The following is a 21,387-nucleotide window of genomic DNA, read 5'->3' on the forward strand; positions in this document are numbered from 1 at the left end:
AAAGCCCAGGCTCCCGCCTTCGCCTTCGGTCTCTCTCTGCCCTGACTTTCCTGGTGGTCCCTCCACTTCCTGCCCTGCTCCTTTCTCTCATCTGCATGACCCAAGGCCAGATCTGTTTGCATAGTCGGGGCTCCATCTTGGAGGGAGGGAGGCTATGCCTATTTGGATATTAACTTTTCTGACCCAACCCTGCTATAAATTGTATGCTTTAGCACAGTGAGCCTTCTTCTGTGTTCCAGAATGCAGAACTATCTCAATGGGGCAGGGGCAAGAAGTGCACGCCCGGAAGCTGATTCAGATGTCCATGCAGCAGGTACGTGGCAGCGGCAAGCGCTTCTCATGCAACACCGTTGCTGTCCTCCGGCCGGAGGGCCTGCCTAGGACCACCACCGTGGCGGGAAGCATTCTGCCTGTGAGGCTGGTGTTCTCTCTGCTTCTGTGTATGTAAAGACAGTCAGCCCGCAATTACCTGCGAAAGTTAAGCCTCCAGCTAGTTTGCTTCTGACATCCCCACAAAAAGCTTATAGTATATGCTCACTCAGGTTCCTAAGGATGTAGTTCTTAGCAGTCTTAGAATTTCATGATCAATATTAACAGATAGTGCTCAGGAAGGAACAGATTGAGACAGTTAAATTTCAATTTTTGGCTAAAATCAGATTTTCATTTTTCATTAACGGGTAGTTTCAGGCAAATAATAAATATTTGAGGATGTTATGTTTAAATATTCATAATGGTTTTTATTGAAAATTGCAATCTGGATGGAATGCTGAAAAATGTTTTTCGTCACGCCTAATAAATACACAGGACATTAATTTTCTAGAAGTGCCTGGTAGATAGCAATTTCAGCCATAATAAGAAATTGCGCCATTTATGAAAATAAAATAAGATCTTGGTTTATTTTTAAGCTTTTTATCTCATAATGTTCATAGCAACTTTGGTGCAGTTTTCCCTGGGAATTAATAACTAGAGAGTGTTAATGGGCTAGAACTCTGCTTGGATCATCAAATTTGCAACCTGGTCATTAATTCTCAAGTGCTCTAAGCCTTAATTTTTATCACTTAATCAAATTCAACAATATAGTGTATTTAATTTATAGATCAAAGCAATTATATATAATTATTTTTACTCAGATCAAATGACTCACTCCACTCAGTGACTTGACAGTTGAACTTTGGGCCTTAATTTCTTTAGTTTTCACAAGTGAGAAACTTTTAAGATACCTCATTCGCATTACCCTTTGGAATACTAGCTTTCATAACTTTTATGTTTTCTCGCTCAAGGAGGGATAAGTACTGATAATAATGGCATTATTGGAAGGGGGGACCATGATGAGGTGTAGCCACATTGCCTCTTGAGGGACACCAGATTTCGGATAAAGCCGACACTGTAGAATGCAGAGTTGAGGACCAGGAAGGAACCTGGCCCATGATGACACAACTGACTGTGAAACCCGTCTTCCCCTGGACACCCCGTCATCTAGACCACCACGTCCCCTTTGCTGTTTCAACCAGTCCGCGTTGTCTTCTCTCTTACATTAGAAAGCATGACATGCAAACCTTACCCTAAGTGTACTGTGCTCAATGTTTTGTAACTGTATTTAATCTGATTTTATTATATAAGGGTAGCAAAATGTTGTCTGGTTAATAGAGTATTTGCTCACACAGCAGGGATGGTTATGTGGCTTAGATTGTTAAAGCTAGTTTTATCAAGTATTCAGATAGTGCTTAATAAGTTGTGTGCTTTTAGGAATTATTGGAAGAGTGATGACAAAGAATGAGTTTTGGTATTTATGGGAGCAAATGTCATCACATGTAGTGTGTCCAGCTTTCGTGAGGGAATGTTTACCTCTGTTTGTAACTATAGTTCGGGGGTAAGTCAGTTCCGATCTACTGTAGAAAGAATAATTTGTTACAAATTCCAAAATCCCCATTCCCACCATTAGATGGTGCACACACTGTACTTATACAGGTCTGACTGCAGGCTTTCATGTCTGTTCCCTTCTGAACCAGGGGTGGCAGAATACAATCATTTTGAGCCCAATTAACTCCAAGAAAACAGCTTTATCAGTAGCAGAAGAAATTATTGTATTGATATATAATAATTTTCTTAAAAACATAGGCTCAGAACAGAGCATTCCCATGCCCTAAGCAAAGGTTTAAAACAAATTTGTTTGCACATTTTTTTTTTTTTATTAACATCATAGCCAAACAAAGTTATAAGAAACTGATATGAAATCATTTTTGGAATGCAGGGTGGCTGGGTGTTGCTGCAAAACTGTCACCTTGGCCTAGAATTTATGGAGGAGCTGCTGGAGACAGTGACCACCACCGAAGCCAACGATGAGTCCTTCCGAGTGTGGATAACCACGGAGCCCCACGACCGGTTTCCGATCACCTTGCTTCAGGTTTGTGTCTAGGAGATGAGTGGCTGTTCCTTGAGAGCTACACAAACAAAGGTGGCATCGTTGGCATTACCAAAGGGTGGACACACCACGGGCTTCTCCGTGCAGCAGCGTCGGCGATGCCAGATCTCGTCTGACAACCGCCAAGATTACACAGCGGGTCTTTCCACAGAGCAGTGCTGAGACCTGGTGCTTCCCGGTTCATCATGTCTCAGCTCGGACCAATGTCACGTTTTATGTACCACAAGCATATTGTTGTCTGACGTATTGTAATGTCTGTTTTATCCTTACAGTAAATTATAGAAACAAAATTACCATTTGCTTTTTACGACAGACTTCTCTCAAATTCACTAACGAGCCGCCCCAAGGTGTACGCGCAGGTTTGAAAAGAACATTTGCGGGAATTAACCAAGACCTCCTGGACATCAGTAATCTGCCCATGTGGAAGCCGATGCTGTACACCGTGGCGTTTCTACACTCCACCGTGCAGGTAATTCCGGAGGGGCTCGCACACTTGGGGATGTAACGATGTCGCGTGGCCTTCTGGCAAGTCCTGGACCCTCTGCCCCTCCCGCTGCCCTTTTCCCTTCCAGTCACTTTCCCCAATGGCCAGATATGTATTTGTTTATGTGCTGACCGGCTCCTCCCACCCCTCCCCCACCCTGGCCAGTAGAGGTCAGCCTTGGAGCTGCTGAGCCCCCAGCAGAGCAGTGCAGCCTGTGGGGTGCGCAAACAGATTGTCTAGGTGGAGCTTGGTTTCCAAAGGGCCTGTGGTGGCCAGGAGTGCTCCCTGCGCCACCTCTGTAATACTGACAACCACATTTTAAGGTAGGATTATCACCATTTTAAAAGGAAATCGAGAGTCAGAGAGGTTGCATTCACTTCGTAGGCGGTCGGTGTAGGAGGACTTGACCCTGCTCCTCACAAGTGGGGTGGGGGGGTTGTTGGGAGGAGGCACAGTGGTGTCTGTCTTTCCTCGGTTGTTTGCTATTTACTTTTACCACGCACGTAAAGAGTAACTTAATAATGTTATGGCTGCCCAGCAATTTGTCTACAGGATGTTCTACATTTGAATCTTGTGTTTTGTTCTGTATTTGAAAGTTGTGCTTGGTTCGCTCCTTGATTTCACCAGGAGATGAAGAGGCTGCTTTCATCCCCGTGTGTTTTCCCTTCCCCGAGGCTTCAACCAGGGCCTGCTGCAGCTGCACGGGGCGTGCAGAGCCCCCCCCCCCACTGCCCCGAACGTGGAGGGAGATTGGGCGACCCCCCGGAACACACTGGGCGCATGTGCCCTCGGGTTCACTGCCCCTACCACTGTGCAGGATTCCACACTGCCCAACAGAGAGGGCTGGTGTTTATCTGTACCCAACCCTGAGAGAGTTAAACTCAGTAAAACTCTCTGTGGGTGGTTCTTCTCAGTAAGTCCCACTGTGGCCTTTGGATTGTAAATGGCACCGAAGCCTATTTCTGCATTCTTATCTGGGGGTTGTTCGCTTTGCTAGACCTTATCACGCTGCCCTGATACAAACATTGCTTCAATTCTGCTATTTAATTCCCAATTCACAAATAACAGTTTATGATTCTGTTCCTAGAGGTGATGATTCAACTCTTCAACTGCTTATCAAGGAGAGATGACTGGGATATTTGCCATGTGGTCAGTGTGGGGACCTGTGCTGTTAGTGGCCATTATTGAGGTGCTAAGCAGAACACTGGACTGTGGTCCAGTCGTGGGGCTGAAGCGTGCCTGCACTTAACACGACCTGCACTGGGTTAGCACAGAACAGACGTGCTTGCCAGGGCCTTGAAACCAGCAGTGCGTGTCCAGGGGGAGAGGGTGGGAATGTCTCTTGAAGTCCAGCCACAGCAGTCTAGAGAGAGCACTCCGCTGAGCGTCAGGGCCTGGACTTGAGAACTGCTGCGAAACTGAGGAGCTCTGTGAGGGCAGCTGGTCACATGGGCCCCCTGGAGGCTCAGTCTCCCCATCTGTGCTTTAGAGGCAGAAGCAGTGATCTTTCCAGATTTGCCCCATTTCTAAAATTCTGTTACCCAGTTCTATGACTATACAGGGAGTGTAGCTCATTCAAGCATATTTTCCTCTGTTCTTTCTTTTTTTTTTTTTTCAGAAATGTTTCCTGTGATGTTACCTAAATATTTTCTTTTACTTGGTTAGGATAGAGCTAGCTTGATAGAAAAATTCAGAGTTCTTTAGGGACTTGGGGCCCTGGGCCAGCAGCATGGTATCTCCAGGGAGCTCATAAGCGGTGAATCTCAGGCCCACCCTAGCCCTGCTGACTCGACTCTGCCTTGTGGTAAGATGCTCAAGTGATTCCTGTGAATGTCACAGCTCGAGATGCCACTAGTGTGGGAAAGTCTGTCTGAGTTGGATAGATTGTGACTTCTGTTTTTCTAGTGTTGGATCTAATAGCCAAATACCTGATTTGTTAATCAATTAACTAATTCCTCCAAATTAACCTGGATATCCCTTGCTTTATGCAAACATGACATATATACCTTTGTCTTTGCAGAGATTGAAAAAAGGACAGGATATTGGTTCATGTCGCGTAATCTGAAGCTTCCGAGCTGGGGAGAGGTTTATGCTGGAGCGCACTGTGCAGTAGAATGCAGAACCTCGCAGTAACCCCACCTGCCCCAATGCAATTTCTGTGCTGAGTCACGGACGGCACCATGCCACCCACTGGCCCCAGCTCTGGGGGGTGTGGTGTGGATCCTCTTCCTGGTGCAGAGGACACGACGAGCACCCATCTTCTCCTATAAGGAAGGGGGGTGGATTTGTCCCGTCAGCTTTCTTGGTCTTTTGAAACTCAACAATTACATGTGTAGTCTCCTTGTAACACCCTCCTGCAGAAGGTCAGGATAACGTTTTCTGATTTTTCCCTGTTGATGTTCAATGTACCACCTTTTGTTTGCACAGCACATTGGACGTGGTGAACATTTCCAGAAATGGTTCTCAGCCATTGCCCAGGCCCCAGAGACCCTGGGAGGAGGCGGTAGGGTCGGTGCGCAGTCCTTTTAAACACCTCCCTGAGAATACCTACCAAACAGCCCCTGTCCTTAAAGGAAGGAGCCTTTAGTCATCTTTATGTCTTTTTCATGGCTTGGAATTTTTCTGCACATCACCTTGACTTGCACACATCAGGGCTTGGGGGACATTTCTACCTGAGACCACATTTGGAACTTTTTAATGGCTCGTCTACAACTCTGCGAGGTGTTTGCTGCAGTCATTGACTGGAGCTCTCGGGACCACACCGGCAGTCGCGAACCTGGAAATTTTATCGGGGCTCTTAAAAGTAATTCAACTATTAGATAGAAACGACCAGGTCCATAGGGGCCAGGGGATTCCACTGTTAGCAGTTCCTCACTCAGAAAAGTCTTTCCTTCGTCCTCATTTTTTTCTTTCTCAAATTTGAGCCTTGACACTCCCTTCAAATGTAATAGTCTAGATTTAGTTCTTGCTTTGGGGAGCCATGATTGTAAACTTCTAGTTTAACTGTCCTCAGCATAACTGCAACAGTACGAGACAGACTTTCAAAGAGACCTTTCACACTTTCCCCTGCGTGCTTCCCAGTGGTTCTGGCAATTTCTGTTCTTTATTATTTTTTCTTTTTCTTTTTAATCCTTACCTGAGGATATTTTTCTATTTATCTTCAGATAGAGTGGGAGGGAGAGAGAGGGAGAGAGAAACATCGATGTGAGAGGGACACATCGACTGGTTGCCTCCTGTGCGACCCTGACCAGAGCTAGGACAAACCATAATTGAGGTACATGCCCTCGACTGGACTTGAACCCATGACTCACCGGTGGGTCCAACCACTGAGCCAAACCGGCCAGGGCTCTGTTCATTATTTTTACCTGTTAAATATTCCCTGCCCTGGCCGGTTTGGCTCAGCGGTTGGAGTGTCGGCCTGCGGTCCAGAGAGACCCGGGTTCGGTTCCCGCTGAGGGCATGTGCCTCGGTTGCAGTTTGTCTCCGGCCCTGTTGGGTTGTGCGGGTGGCAGCCACTCGATGTGTCCCTTTCACGTCGATGTTTCTCTCTCTCTCTCTCCCACTCTATCTGAACAAAATATCAAAAAAAAAAAAAAAATTCCCTTACATTGTCTAGTATGAATTGCATTTTCCAACTTACGTTAGCTCCAGGTAGTAAATGAATAGGGTGTGGTGCTCCAGGGAGATCCCTGTGAAGGGATTTTGCACTGGGCTGTGGGAGGTGGGAACACTGGGTTGAGCAGAATCTAACATAAAATTGGAAATAGTTTTGACATCATTAAAATGATGACTCTGTTGAGCAACTCTTCTTTAGTGTTCTAAGGAGGATTCCAAGTTTTCTGTAATTCTCTAGTAATTCTGTGTTTTGTATATTCTTTGGAATAAAGAGAGGGGGCTGTGTTGGTTAAATGTAGTGAGTAGAATAATCTTCCTCAATTCGTCATCACTCTCTAACTTCATAATGGGTAATAACTCCCTTCTGTCTTTATCTTGACATGCAAGTCTGCTCACATCCCATCCCTGACCTGGCATGTGCGTGCACTGTTCCAGCTGCTCGCCAGGGGTCGCCCTCTGCTGCAGCCGAGCATTTCCCTGCCACCTCCTGGAAATGAACTGAGGCTGCCTCCTGGCCTGCCTGCTCCCAGCCTCCGCCAAGCCCAGCAGTGTCTTCCTTCTTCACGGGAGACCGGCTTCTATTTCGGTCTTCCGTTTCATTATTCCCAGAACCCACTGATGGATTGTCTCCTTCCTGCTTATCGTCTGTGAAATTTCGACAGTTAATTATATTCACTATCACATTGTCCTTTCCTTGTTTTTGAGTCTTATTTTCTCAACTAGGTTAAAACTTCTGGAGAATACATCAATTTTAATATTTTTCTGTTTTATCACGTAGAACTCATCCCATAGTTTCAAAAATACTAATTGGAGATGATTCAGCATTCCAAATTCTAGCAAAGTCTCCTGCTTTTGATCTTCCAAATGAGTTGTTAGGCCCCAGTGGTTTGAGTCTATCCTGATAGCATTCCAAGGTGATAATTCAGTTTCTTTTTTATTGTCACTTAGAGATCAGTGAGTACTAAATAAATAAATAAATAAAGTGAAATGACTTTATTTGTGAAAGAAAAGACACCCACCAAGATTTTGTCTTTTTTCCCCTAAGATGAGCTAAACAATCTATGACTTTAGTGAAGCAACCTAAAAAGTGAATGCTTTGAATTAAAATTGACAGTAAGTAACATGAAGTGAGGCAGATCTCAGCATTTGGGGCAATTTTCAAAGACCACATTTTAAGGAGCAACTGAATTATAATTGCTCAGAGCTTATAAATGGAAGTGATTCCGCCGAGCCAATTTAAGCTGCTGCAATAATTGGAAGGAAAGAATTAGTCTTCATTCTGTCTTCTGTCTAATTGAACAATAAATTTAAAAAATGAAGTCAAACATAGGTGCAACTATTTTAGATTTGATTCTCGGTTTTAAAGGCAGTTGGTTATTATGCATACTTTGGCTATGGGAAGCGGTTAGCCAGTGTTTCACAGAAGAGCACAAATGAGGGCAATGTGGAAGTTTTAAGACAGACAGAAGTGTCATGTTTTACAACAGAAATATTTTGTTTTCAACATCTGAAATTGCAAGATTACAAAGTGAAACTAGCAGAGTTTCACTTTGCTATTTTTATTGTTCATCTTGAAAAATAAAAATTCAAAACCTTGCATTTAACATTTGAAATATCCAAGAGTCCAATTTAGAATAAATAATTAATTCAACAGATATTTATCAAGTACCTACTGCATTTTAAAATGTTTTTTGAGTTGGCAATGGAAACCTAGACTTCTTAAAACCCAAGGACTCCAATTCAGCAGATATTTGGAGATATGTTCTTTTTTTTAAATCCTCACCTAAGGATACGATTTTCCATTTATCTTCAGATAGAGTGAAGGAGAGAGAGAGAGAGAAACATTGATGTGAAAGAGACACATTGATTGGTTGCCTCCTGCATGACCCCACGTCCAACCGCAACCGAGGTATGCACTTGATCAAAATCGAACCACGACTCTTTGGTCTGCAGGCTGATGCTCTACCACTGAGCCAAACCAGCCAGGACTGGAGATTTGTTCTTGTAAACCGTCTGGCTCTGAGCCATGGAATAATATTTTGGAAAGTTTATATGTCCCAAATCAAATGGTATTCTTTTATGTCAACTTATTTTGATATCATGCCTTAATTTTTACCTAATTTATATTTTAATAATAATAATAATAATAATAAAGGAATCAGCTGCATACAATTTTAACATCTCACTCAATATTTTTCTTTTGTGTTTTTAAGGAGCGCCGCAAATTTGGTCCCTTGGGATGGAATATTCCCTATGAGTTCAATTCTGCTGACTTTACAGCCAGTGTTCAATTTATTCAGAATCACCTTGATGAATGCGATATTAAAAAAGTGAGTGAAATTTTTTCTATTTTTATTGCTGTCCTTAATCAAGTTTCAATAGACATTTTCAGTGAGATTCGCAGAGAATGTGCTGAGGTCCCCACCTCCCTGCAGAGGGACTGCTCATTCCAATGAGTTGTTCACCGGCCCGGCTATTTCCACTCACTCCCTCGTGCCCAGAGGAGCGCACTGGGGCTCTGTCTCACACTGGTGTTCACGGCCCCTTCACACGCACGCCACAGCCTTCCTCAGAGCACACCCGAGAGTCGAAGTGCACTTAAGGGAACGCACCCCTCAAATCACACTTTTCTTTCTTCCTGTCACTCATGCCTCCTCAGAAATGAAATGTTATCTCTCAGCCCGTGGGGAAGTCCTTTTTCACGTCCAGTTGCCTCTTCACCGACAGGTGAGCTCACGCATGTGAATAGCAGCAACCCCTAACAATGGTCACTCGTCCTTGGGTAGCACGTCACCGTCTTCAGAATGCTCCCAAGGGCAGGGGTCAGGTTTATTTTCACTGCTCTGTGGGGTAGACACAGAAGGCATTCCTATTAGCTCCATTTTAGGGATGAGGTAATAGACAAACGAGAATAGGGGACTTCCTCAAGGTCACAGAAGTAGGAATGCTGACCCCGTGTTATGAAGGGCTGTGACCTGTGTCCTCGCCTGTTGAGTGGCCATGGTCCCTGTGCAGAATGAGTGAGCAGGGGTGAGTGCACAGCGCCCGGTGCACAGCAGGCTCAGTGTAGAGACTTTGTACCAGGGGTGGTCGTAAGCCCTGATGAACTTTTATCTGGGCAGGTGGCTAATGCAGAGTCAAACCATCATTTTTCCTTGACGTTACAAGGGGATAATACATTGACTAAGACATTGTGATGAAAAATTATATCACGTGGGTTCATATTCTGTGATGATTTATCATTTTGGTATATACAAATTACAGTTCTCTTGGAATAGTTGCTTAGAAAGGCCACAAAGCTGAAAAATAAAGTTTTAACCAAGAGAAAGTGAAGAAAATTCAAGCATTCATACTTCTCCTACCTTGATATAGTGAAGTGATTTTTAAAAAGTATGTTTTAATTAACTTTTTTTAATAGAGAGAGGAAGGGAGAGAGAGATAGAAACATTGATGTAAGAGAGAAACATCTATCAGTTGCCCCCTGCACGCCCCCTACTCTGGGGATCAAGCCCACAACCCAGGCATATGCCCTGACCGGGAATCGAACCAGGACCTCTCAGTACGAGAGACGATGCTCAATCCACTGAGCCACACAGGCTGGGCTGAAGTGATTTTTAAATAAAAAAAGCTATTAATATCTGAAATGTATTGCTTGTATAAAATTGCTATGAAAATTAATAAAAACTAGAATGTAGTTATAGCTCACAGAGTGAGAAACCAAAAGATTTTATTGTAGAAAAATCTTATGACTGAATAATCCTCTGGTTGTTCTCATACCGATTCAGAAGCTGTATTCCTAAGAAAGCATAGTAGAGTGTTGATTACCTGATTTTTCTTTTCTTCACTAAACACAACTCTCTTCTCTAACAGCATGGCGTTACTGTAATGAGCATTATAGGTAATTATATCCACAGAGTGAAAAATAGGGCTTTTTTCCTTATTTTAAATGATCAGCGAGCAGCGCATTCACGGGTGTTCGGTGTTGCGGATTGGTCTTTAGTGAGCAAACCGTAGCGGTTCCAGTCACGTAATAGCAAAAGCACCATTAATACAACATACTGAGAATTTTAAATGCAGCCTAGCAGGTGCTCCCTTTCCAGACCTTTCCTCTAGGAAAGACCCGAAGTGTTTAGAATTTTTTGTTTGCATCGACAATGAATAACCCTTTTTTAATTGTGAACACAGGGTGTGTCATGGAGTACAGTTCGGTACATGATCGGAGAAGTACAATACGGAGGCAGAGTGACAGATGACTTTGACAAACGTCTACTTAACTGCTTTGCTAGAGTAAGTCCCTCGGGGGAAAGGCATGGGGACACATTTTACTGCATTTTTCCTTTTAAACAAAAATATTTTATTTGTAATAGGTAAGCCAAACTTAAGGGGGGAAAAGTTATAGAGCTGAACTGCGGCAAAGAATCGGCCAACAAAATAAAATGAAACCCAATCCCAAACCAATGAGCAATCCGCCTGTGGTCTGTGATCTGCTGTATGAGAATCTGCGCATGCCCAGGGCCTGTCCCCGCCCCCTCCGCCCTGAGAACTCCGCACCTCCTTTCTCTGCCTCTTCCCCTGAAACCACGAGCAGCGATCTCAAGCCCCCAAATATCTGGTTGGAAAATGAACCACACTTTGAGTCTTCTCATCTTTTCCATTAGGACAGACCATAGAAAATTGATGAAGGGTTCATTTTTTTCCTCTGTGCCCAGTAAAATCCACACACATCACCCTGAACACTTTCTAGAGAATGTTCTTAGCCGTTAAGGCCTCCGCCTGCCACATCAAGGATGCATAATAGACACAGCCCACCAGACTCAAACTCTTCTTCAAATGTTTACATGTTGAGGAAGCGATATATATTTACCTAAGTGGGAGAAGATCAGAGATGTGAGTATTTTATGATTACTCAGTTTCCCCCACCCCTCCACAAAATGAAAACCGCAACAAAATTAGAAGCACAAGCTTTGGGGGTACTTTGGGTTGCCCAGAAAATTGGCTTTTCTTTCAACCCTTTATAAGTTTTCTTGATGCCGCAAGTGGAACAAGGTGTGTGTAGGTGAGGGTGTGTGGACGCAGGAGCCCGGCCGCTGGAGGTTAGACCCACGGAGACCTCCCCAAAAGCCATTGGGCAAGATTTACTGAAATTAAGTAGGCACATCTCAGAATATTTCCAGAAAGCGTCCACAAGTGGACATGTGTACAGATGTTCATGGTGACATTGTGTGTGGGACATTGAAGGCAACCCAGGAGCCTCCTCACGGGCAACAGATGAATTCAATGCCGCGGACGCCCTTTGCGGAATCAACGCAGCGTTTGGAAGAAATGATCCACATGTCATCGTGCATCTTAAAAACTTCACCGTTGAGTGCAGAGGTTAATGAAATCAAATGAGAGCTAAACATTAATACCTGTGTATTTCACAAGGATAAATGTATCTTCACGGGCATTTAAATAGATGTCCTCAGAGGGAAGGAGACTGGGAGTGGACATTAGGGCTGAATGGGGAAAAGACTAAGAGGCAAGGCGCCTGGACTCGTGGGAACACTAACATAAAGGAACATGATCAACTCACCTCTGTATCGGAGGTTCACAGGAGCAAATAAAGGTATCTCAACCTCAGCCCATCATACCTTCTAACCAGGGGATGTAACCTCTGTTTTCACTTCCGCCGACCGACATGGTACCGAGTGCCCGTGACAAGGCTCCTGGGTTGCCCGAGTGAACCAGTTCAATTGTATATCTGTGCCTTTGAATGGGATCCTCCATTCCTATGACTTTCAGTTTAGGGCTAATCTTTGAAGCCCTGTTTCTCTTCTCTATTCTCAGCACCTTATAGTGTGTCTTTCCTACACCCAACAACAGTAGAACCTTGTTTCTTGTCTTTGGAGTATGGCTGCTTTTCTTTGTGAAGTGCCTTCTGAAATCTCCCGAAGTAATTCTATGTGAACTTCATAGTCTTTGTTTTGACTATATCCCCCAAACGTCCCCCAAACTGGATGAAACTCAACTATTTGTGTTTGTGAATCCAGTCATTTGTGTGTGTGTAAATAAGATAATGGAAACCAGGAAGAAACTTCAGTTTGCTTTTAAAAATATATGTCATCTGACGGCACAGAAACCAGAGTGGTCACTTGTTTCTGTGGGCTGAAGCCGTGGCCTTCCCCTCCCCCGTCATCCCCATCACCAAAAAACAATCGGTCTCGCCCTGGCCGGTCTGGCTCAGCAATTAGAGCGTCGGCCCGCAGACCAGAGTCCTGGGTTTGTTTCCCGCTAAGGGCACGTACCTCGGTTGTGGTTTGTCCCCGGGCCTGGTTGGGTTGAGTGGGACACTCAATGTGTCTCTCTCGCATCCATGTTTCTCTCCCTCTCTTCCTCCCGCTCTAACTGAAGATGAATGCAAAAATGTCCTTGGGGTGAGGATAAAAATAAAAAATTAAAAAACACACAGTCTTGCTCATTAGTGACCATGCTCACAACACTGTGCTTCCTAATAACATTCAACTACTCATTCTTAGCATGGTCATCACCCAACCCACAGCCACCCACCCATGGCCTCACTTGGCTTTCCTGTCCTCTGTCTCCCCACCAGGTCATATCTACCAGAGACTCCCTCACTTCCCCACCTGCCTCACATTTGCATTATTCATTATTCTGTGCCCCTGCCTGCGTGGTCTCCCCGTCACAAGCCCCACTGTCAAAATCCTCTCCCTCAAGGTTTACCGCCCCAATCACCTCCTCCATAAAGGCTTGCCCGACATCCATCTGGCTGTTCTTTCTTCCTGCCTCGAGCCTCCTTTGTACTTTGCTTATTTCTATGTCCTCCGGCTCCCACCCAGCCGCACTTTGTGTGGGGCTATTATGTAATTGGTTTAGTCCTCCGCTGGGTCACCCGCTCCTCGAAGGAAGGGACTGTGTGTGCCTCATCTTTGCATTCTGTTCTCGGTCTAAGCTCAGTGCCTGTTTGCAGAAGTTGAAAAGGAGAGAAATGGGACGAATAGAGCAGGAGAGAGAACAAAGTGTTTCATGTGCCATCGCTGGGCCCGAAGGGAGGGAAGCAGGATGTGGAGCAGAGACACGAGAGGAGGTGTGCAAGGCACAGTCCCCGCCGCTCTCCGCAGGGAGGCCGCCAAGTGACTCAGCCGTCCGCCTGCCTTTCTGCTCCTCCCTCTCCCCATTATTCCCCTTCCCACCAGGAAAATTGCTGTTAGACACTGAAGTCATTGTCTCAAACCTGGCTCACAGGCCTTCAGCATTTTTTCCCGTCTTCAGAATAAGTCTATTCACACCAAGTATATATTTGTTGTCTCGCTGTTACATCACAGATAATCAGCTCATATGGAATGAGAAAAGGATGTCCTTAAGGCGAACAATGAGGTGGTTGGATACATTTGCTTCTTGTGGCCAAGGACAGAACTTAATTAACAGAGGGAGCTCTCCAGCTCAGGGTGGGCAGGGACAGGTTTGGAAGACGTTTTCCTGGCCTCGTGCCGTGCTCAGTGCCGCTGTGCGCCCATGAGCACAGACCTGGCCCTGGCGTGAGCCCCACGTGGGGAGAAGAGCAAGCACCGAACATGCCAGATACTGTCTCGTGTGTGCGTGTGTGTGTGTGTGTGTGTGTGTGTGTTGCCTCATCTACTCTGCAGTATGTTGCCACTTCTCTCCAAAAGAGGGATCGAGCTCTGAATGGTGCACAGAAAGGTCACTGGTTCGATTCCCGGTCAGGGCACGTGGGTTGCAGGCTCAGTCCCTGGTAGGGGGTGTGCAGGAGGCAGCCGATGGATGTTTCTCTTTCTCTCTCTCTCCTTCTCCCTTCCTCTCTCTAAAAATCAATAAAAACTTAAAAGGAAAAAAAAGAGGGGTCAAGGGTCATGCAGTTACTAGGTCAGGGAGCAGACTGGCGGGGCCCGTGCTCTGCTGTCCCCGTCAGCCAGCGTCGTGGCCGCCGGGCAGAGCGGGCTCCGCTGCCTTGCCGTGGCCTCTCCTCTCTTCGCCCCGTGCTCATTCTTCTGCAGCGGGTGTGTTCGGGCGCTTGCGGCCTCAATATTAAAAACTATTAAAATGGAAATAAGGCTGTCCGTCCTCTTTTACCGTAGCAGTTTTCATTTAGATGTTTATCGATTTTATTTCTTTTATTTTCTCTCCCATACAGGTCTGGTTCAGTGAGAAGATGTTTGAACCGTCGTTCTGTTTTTACACCGGATATAAAATCCCTGTTTGCAAAACCTTGGACCAGTACTTTGAATACATCCAGTCACTGCCCTTCCTAGACAACCCCGAGGTCTTTGGGCTTCACCCGAATGCCGATATCACGTAAGTTCCTGGCGTTTTTGAAATTTGCAGGGGTCATTTGTAACTCAGCCTGGCAAAGACGGCGCATCTCATTTTCTCTCTTCATCTCTCTCCTTTTGCTACTTTTTATTTTATCGTGAAAAATAGTGCCACTTCCTGTCTCCCAATTACAACTTTGTCATATCTTGGCTGATCTCCCTCACTAAATCCTGCCGCTCTGGAGTTATGAAGACGTGAAGGCTCTAATTTATGCATTGATCACTTCTCCGTCGTGTCATAAAACCAGTGGGGGTGATTGGTGCTGACGCGCCCCACTGATAGGACGGCGGTCTCCCAGCTCTTCACCTCCCACCTCAAAAAAGTCCGTTAAAAATAATGGTCACGAGTGGAATCTAATAGGGCCAGGAGGGTAGAGAGAGGGGGGTGCGGATGGTACTTCTGCTTGGTCCTCTCTTTCGTGGTCCTGCTCCCTAACTACTCACTGGCATCCTTCTGTCACTGACTGTCAGGTGGGCACAAGGCAGAGAGTGCAGGGCACAGGGCACCAGTACAGAGCCTGCCAGGCAAGGCTGGGCTGCTGCAGGGCACAGGGCACAGGTACAGAGCCTGCCAGGCAAGGCTGGGCCACTGCAGGGTGCAGGGCACCCGTGCAGAGCCTGCCAGGCAAGGCTGAGCTGCCACAGGGCACAGGGCACAGGGCACAGGTGCAGAGCCTGCCAGGCAAGGCTGAGCTGCCACAGGGCACAGGGCACAGGGCACAGGTACAGAGCCTGCCAGGCAAGGCTGGGCCACTGCAGGGTGCAGGGCACCCGTGCAGAGCCTGCCAGGCAAGGCTGAGCTGCCACAGGGCACAGGGCACAGGGCACAGGTGCAGAACCTGCCAGGCAAGGCTGGGCTGCCACAGGGCACAGGTGCAGAGCCTGCCAGGCAAGGCTGAGCTGCCACAGGGCACAGGGCACAGGTGCAGAGCCTGCCAGGCAAGGCTGAGCTGCCACAGGGCACAGGGCACAGGTGCAGAGCCTGCCAGGCAAGGCTGGGCTGCCACAGGGCACAGGGCACAGGTGCAGAGCCTGCCAGGCAAGGCTGGGCTGCCACAGGGCACAGGGCATAGGTGCAGAGCCTGCCAGGCAAGGCTGGGCTGCCACAGGGCACAGGTGCAGAGCCTGCCAGGCAAGACTGGGCCACCGCAGCTCCACATGAGGTCCCTGCTCCAGCCACTGAGGAAGAGGCAGCCAGTGGACAGACAGGAGGGCACCCAGGTCCCAAGCCCCTTCCAGTGCCCTTCCCTTGGATGAGGCCTCCTCCCTCATCTCTCTGGAAGTCCCCACCTGCAGACAGCACTGCCCGGCCCCACAGAGAGGCCTCCCAGAAGCCCCAGCTCCATACTCCATGGCCTCCTGGCCTCTGTCACCCACACTGAGTCTCCTTTTTTTTATCCTCACCCAAGGATATTTTTCCATTTTTTGTACAGATAGAGTGGAAGGGAGAGAGAGAGAGAAACATCGACGTGAAGAGACACATCGAGTGGCTGCCACCCGCACGACCAACCAGGGCCGGGGACAAACTGCAACCGAAGTACGTGCCCTTAGCGGGAACCGAACCCGGGTCTCTCCGGACCGCAGGCCGACGCTCTAACCGCTGAGCCAGACTGGCCAGGGCACACACTGAGTCTAACGTCTCCATTTCCTCTCATCTCTCTCGTGTTCTTGTGACCTTCAAAGATGTGGGCGTGATCCAAAGACCCATGAATGGCGACACCTCTTCAGACCCCAGGAGAGCCCTCTGGCGGCTCTCGGGTGGTGGCTCTGGCTGTTACTTGAAGAGAAAAGCTGTCATAAAGTGAGCTGGGGACAGAAAAAGTTAAGAAATTGAAAGGATTCCTTAGGGACCCATTTGCAAATCAACTTAAATATTATCTGAAAGCAAAAACAGAAAAATAGTTTTGCTTTAGCTGAGACTTTAAAAATGTGAGTCAACCCACTTCACTCCCTACCCAGAACCTTCTGAAGGCTCCTGGCTTATTCGGAGTCGAGGTCAAAGGCCAACAGCGACCTACAGGTGACCTACAAGACCCAGTGATTCCATCTGCCCCCCCCCCCCCGCCCTCTCCCTCACTGGTGACCACCCAGCTCCAGGGCCCGCTGGCTTCCTGTTACTCGGGCCAGATGGCTCTGACCACAGGGGATTTGCACTTCCTGGCAAGTCCTCCCCCAGACATCACTGCGGCTCACCTTTTCACCTCTTCCGGTCTTCGCTTAAATGTCAAGAAAGCCTTGCCTGCTGCCCATTTGAACAGATGCAAACCGCTCCCCAGCCCCACCTCAGAGCCCGTCCTCCCTGCCTGCTTTCTTCGACAGACTTCATCATCAACGCACACACTCTGTTTGACTTCTCTGTCTGCTGCTGTCTGGCCGCCATCACTTACCGTCAGCGCCATGATGTTGACGCCTGGGCCTGTTTTCACCGCCGTCCCTCAGGGCTGACCAGTGCCTGGTGCTCGGGATGTTTGTTGAATGCAACAGCGATACTAAATTCTTCGAGAGTGAGGAGAACCTAATGAGCGGGGTCCTCTGTAGAAAGATCTCACGAGTTCATGGCAATGGGCAGAAGAATGGCCGAAAAGTTTCAGTGCGTTTGTAAATGAGCAGTTGGAGTCGTTGGCCTTCGAGGGCTTAGAAGTTGGATTCCATCCTCGGCCAGAGCCCGAGGAGTCGTAGAGCTGGTCCCTAGAATCATGGTCCTGCCGTGCGCTCTGGGCCCCTGCCAAGGGCACATACAACAAGACTGACGCCCTCTCAGCCTGGCGTACGGGGTGGAGGGCCTCTGCTTGGATCACCACAGGCAGCCGGCTCACCAGCGCGCAAGAAAGGTGAACTAAAGCTCAAAAGAGTTCAGAGGAGAGCAGCTGAAATGTAATTCGGATGGGAAGTAATAGACAGACAGAGTATTTTCGCTGGACTTTTATTTCGAGCTATTACAAACCCTCAGAAAAGTTGCAAGTACGTAGTAAACTCTCATACACTCTTTACCGAGATTCACTGATCATTAACATTTTGTTCCATTGGCTTTTTCTTGGTCTATATTTAAAGCTATATAGATATATCTACATAGATATGTATTTATATATCTACAGCTATGTCCACATAGAACCACATGTATTTCTCTGTGTTTGCATACATGTAGCCCCTCTCCGTGGACAGAGCTAGGAAATGTGTATTTTTTATTGATTTATTTTTTAGAGAGAGAGGAAGGGAGAGGGGAAAATAGATGGAAACATCAATGAGAAACAAACATCGATCGGCTGCCCCCTGCATGCCCCCTACCAGAGATTGAGCCCACAACTAGGCATGTGCCCTGACCGGGAATGAACTAGTGACCCCTTGGTGCTCAGGTCAACGCTCAACCACTGAGCCACACTGGCTGGGCTGAATTATGTATTTTTTTTTAAACATCATAAACTAATTCTAATAACTCTGATTCCAGTTGTAGGCCTCAGGGCTGTTCCTCGTCTCCCCTCATTCCCTATTGATATCTCCTTTCTCCCACGGGGAGAAGTCCGGTTCCCAGCAGCTTCAGTGTATTTACCCACTTGCTCCGCATAACCCCACAGTACCACTGCAGCACACGTGTCCTCAGTGCAGGTCACGATCCCTTTGCTTCTTTTTGCCCTTTAAATAGATCCCACTGAGGGCACACAGAGTATGTGTCCACAGGCCACTCAGCTTTTCTCTGGGTGGCTATGCTATCAGTTGATACATAGATACATTCGTTTGTTTTTATTTGTATGACATTTTAGTTTTTTTCCATCCTTGTTGATTGTTTTAATTATATGAAAGCCACAACAAGATAATGTGGTGCTTTTAGAGACGTCTCATTTCCAACCCTGTCTTTGTGGGCAGCCAACCAAATGCATTAGTCTCTGGTTTATCTCCCCCATGTTTCTTTTTGCTCAGATATACATATGTACATACATAGTCTCATTACCCTTTCTTTCTTAAACAAAGTTGCCGTACTGTATATATTACTGTGTGTCTTACCTTTTTCATTTAACAGTGTCTCTTTAAACCACTCCATGTCAGCTCATAGATATGTCCTCATTACTTACACCTGGCCCTCCAGTGCCCATGTCCCGCAGTTCATTCACCGTTCTGCTGTGGATGGGCAATTAGAGTGGTTTCCAATACTTCGCTATTGCCCATCATTCCTCAGTTAATAATCTCATGCTTGTGGTTTCCCATCTAGCTGGAGAAGTGTTCGCGGTGTACATTGCTGTGGGTGGGATTGCTAGGTCAAGGGCTGGTGACCACTGCCAAAGTCCCTTCATCGGGCTGTGCTATCTTCTCACCAGCAATGTGACAGGTCTGTTTCTGCACAGGCTCATCAGAGTATTGTGGAGGTTTTGAATTTCACCATTGTGACACGTGAGAAATGGTTTCACGTATTTTAAATTTATTTTCTCTTATTTTGAGTGAAATTGAGCACTAGTGAAATGTGACTAGTAGACCGCCTTGGAGACCCTGTGTGGTGCTGTCGGCCGCGGTGAGGGATGCTGACGGATGCAGAGGGTAGAGGGAGGCTGCAGGACGAGTCCCAGGAGGGGATGATGAGGTTTCGGGAATGTGGAACAATGGCTGGACACCTGCTGCAGTTTCATCCATGCGTTGCTCTGCCTGCTGGGCAGAGAGGGCAAGGCAAACCTCTGTCTTGGGGCGAGTTTCTCTTCACAGCTCTTTGCATGTCTATCTTTCCCAAACGAGACTGTCGAATCCTGCCAGCTTCCTTCACACTGGGTGAGGTCAAGAAGGTGAGGGCCTCTGCCTCAGGTGGAGGCCTCTTCCTGCCAGACAGCTAGCTGGCCTGTAGGACCTGTGGCCCTCTCTTCTGCTTTCTCTTCATTCTTATCTGCCCTCTTGGTCTGTCCTAGGGTCTTCCCCACCTACCCCTGCTCTCTTCTTCCCAGAGGCCCCTCTCGGGTTCCTGCTCAGCCAGGAGGTCTGTCCTGCAGCTCTGCACTTGGTCATTTTCTCCGTCGGGTGAGCTTTGCCCTAGGCTTGACCCTTCTCTCCTCTGGGCTCTGGGCTCTGAAATACTCCGACACTAGAATCGGGGTCTCACTCTCTGGAGGGCTGCGCTCCAACCCCTCGCTGTTCCCTCACCAGCCACCAGGAGGCAGTAAGCAGTAACGGACACAGCTTCCCAGTTAAAAGCTACCCTTAGTGTCCTCCCAAGTACACCCTTCCAACTCCAGCAAGATGTAACTCTCCACACTCTGTGTGGACTAAAAAAAAAAAAAAAGTAATCAAAGATTCCCCTGTCGTTTCTGGTCTGGGAGCTGAGAGGATGGAGGCACTGGGAACAGGAGTGTGTTTGAGGAGTTCGAGTCCTGCATGGAGCCTGTTGAGTTAGGAAAGACAGTGGGGTGCATCTGCGTGGGGTGGGAAACGTGAGCTGGTGTTCAGGTGAGAGGTTTGTGCGCACTGGTGCAGAGAGAACAGTTGAAGACACCAGAGGGGGTGGGCTTTCTGAGCTACACCAGCTACAGCTATGTGGCTGTGGCAGGCAGAGGAATCCTTACTAAGTTATCTGACTGCCCACGTCATTCAGAAGCACTCTTGCTTCCAGGCAGGCTCAGGGGCTGTGCGTGGGCCACGTGAAGAATCTGCTCTGACATTAGCTTCCACACATTAGAGAGGAGAGGGAGATTTGGGAATGGGGACCGCGAGTCTGTCCCCTGGGGCTTTGCTTAAGAATGCAGGAAAATCAAGCTGAATAAATGCTTTAAAATAAATAAAAGCTCTCCCAAGAGCTTAGATCCTTTGGTGACAGGAACCATAAAAATGCATAGTTTAATCACTATGCATAGTTTAAATAGTTTTATTATCTAGATTTATAAGGTACCAAGGACATTGCAAATTCAACTATCTCAATGTCAAAAACAGTTATTTATTTTCACTCGTTTTCTCATTAGCAGTTATGCATATTTTTCTACCTTCTGAAATTTATCAAATGTCTTATTACAACTTTTATATTCATTCCTACGCGGTTTGAATTTAATTGTATTTTTTTCGTGTGAGCTGACACCGCTGTTTCAGATTTTTTAAAAAAATTATGCTCATCACACATGATGTTTCATGTGCAAAGATGTATATAAATCTAGGCTATTTTGGATATGATGGTGTACTAATATCTCATCAGATGGCTGATTATTTGTCTTAGAGACAGTTCTCTTTTCCGGTGGTTTTGCATTTATATTATCATGACCACCCCACAGAGATTACCTAGAGGACTCCCCCAAACCCCCGAGTGGCAAGACCAGCATGAACTTCTTCCCACGTTTAATTCGAGGAGAAATTTCTTCTAGAAGTAACTCGGGACTAGAGCTAAGGGAGTATTATCCTTCTCCTTCTTCGTCTCAGAGCATCATTTATGGGGGCTGTTTTGCTGAGAGCTTTGGGGTTTGTTTGAGGCACAGAGATGTTTGCAGTTCTCCGTGACAGCTAGTTAGGCAGGCTTCGGCCTCTTCCATCTTCGAGCTTACAGTCACACTGCGGAGAAAGGAGCGGAGCGGAGGTCGGAC

General features: G+C 46.9%; 1 protein-coding gene across 1 annotated transcript in view; it reads left to right on the forward strand.

Moving 5' to 3' along the window:
• The window catches only part of DNAH8 (dynein axonemal heavy chain 8), a 295,615-nt gene that overhangs the window by 245,603 nt on the left and 28,625 nt on the right, over positions 1-21,387 (forward strand). Inside the window, exons 80-85 of the mRNA XM_036248715.1 lie at positions 240-313; positions 2,252-2,404; positions 2,736-2,891; positions 8,735-8,851; positions 10,707-10,808; positions 14,671-14,831. Of these exons, the coding sequence (XP_036104608.1) occupies positions 240-313; positions 2,252-2,404; positions 2,736-2,891; positions 8,735-8,851; positions 10,707-10,808; positions 14,671-14,831 (763 nt within the window). The remainder of the gene's footprint in view (positions 1-239; positions 314-2,251; positions 2,405-2,735; positions 2,892-8,734; positions 8,852-10,706; positions 10,809-14,670; positions 14,832-21,387) is intronic.

The sequence above is a fragment of the Molossus molossus genome, unplaced genomic scaffold (genome assembly GCF_014108415.1).
Source record: "Molossus molossus isolate mMolMol1 unplaced genomic scaffold, mMolMol1.p scaffold_m16_p_8, whole genome shotgun sequence".
In the NCBI taxonomy this organism is placed as follows: Eukaryota; Metazoa; Chordata; class Mammalia; order Chiroptera; family Molossidae; genus Molossus; species Molossus molossus.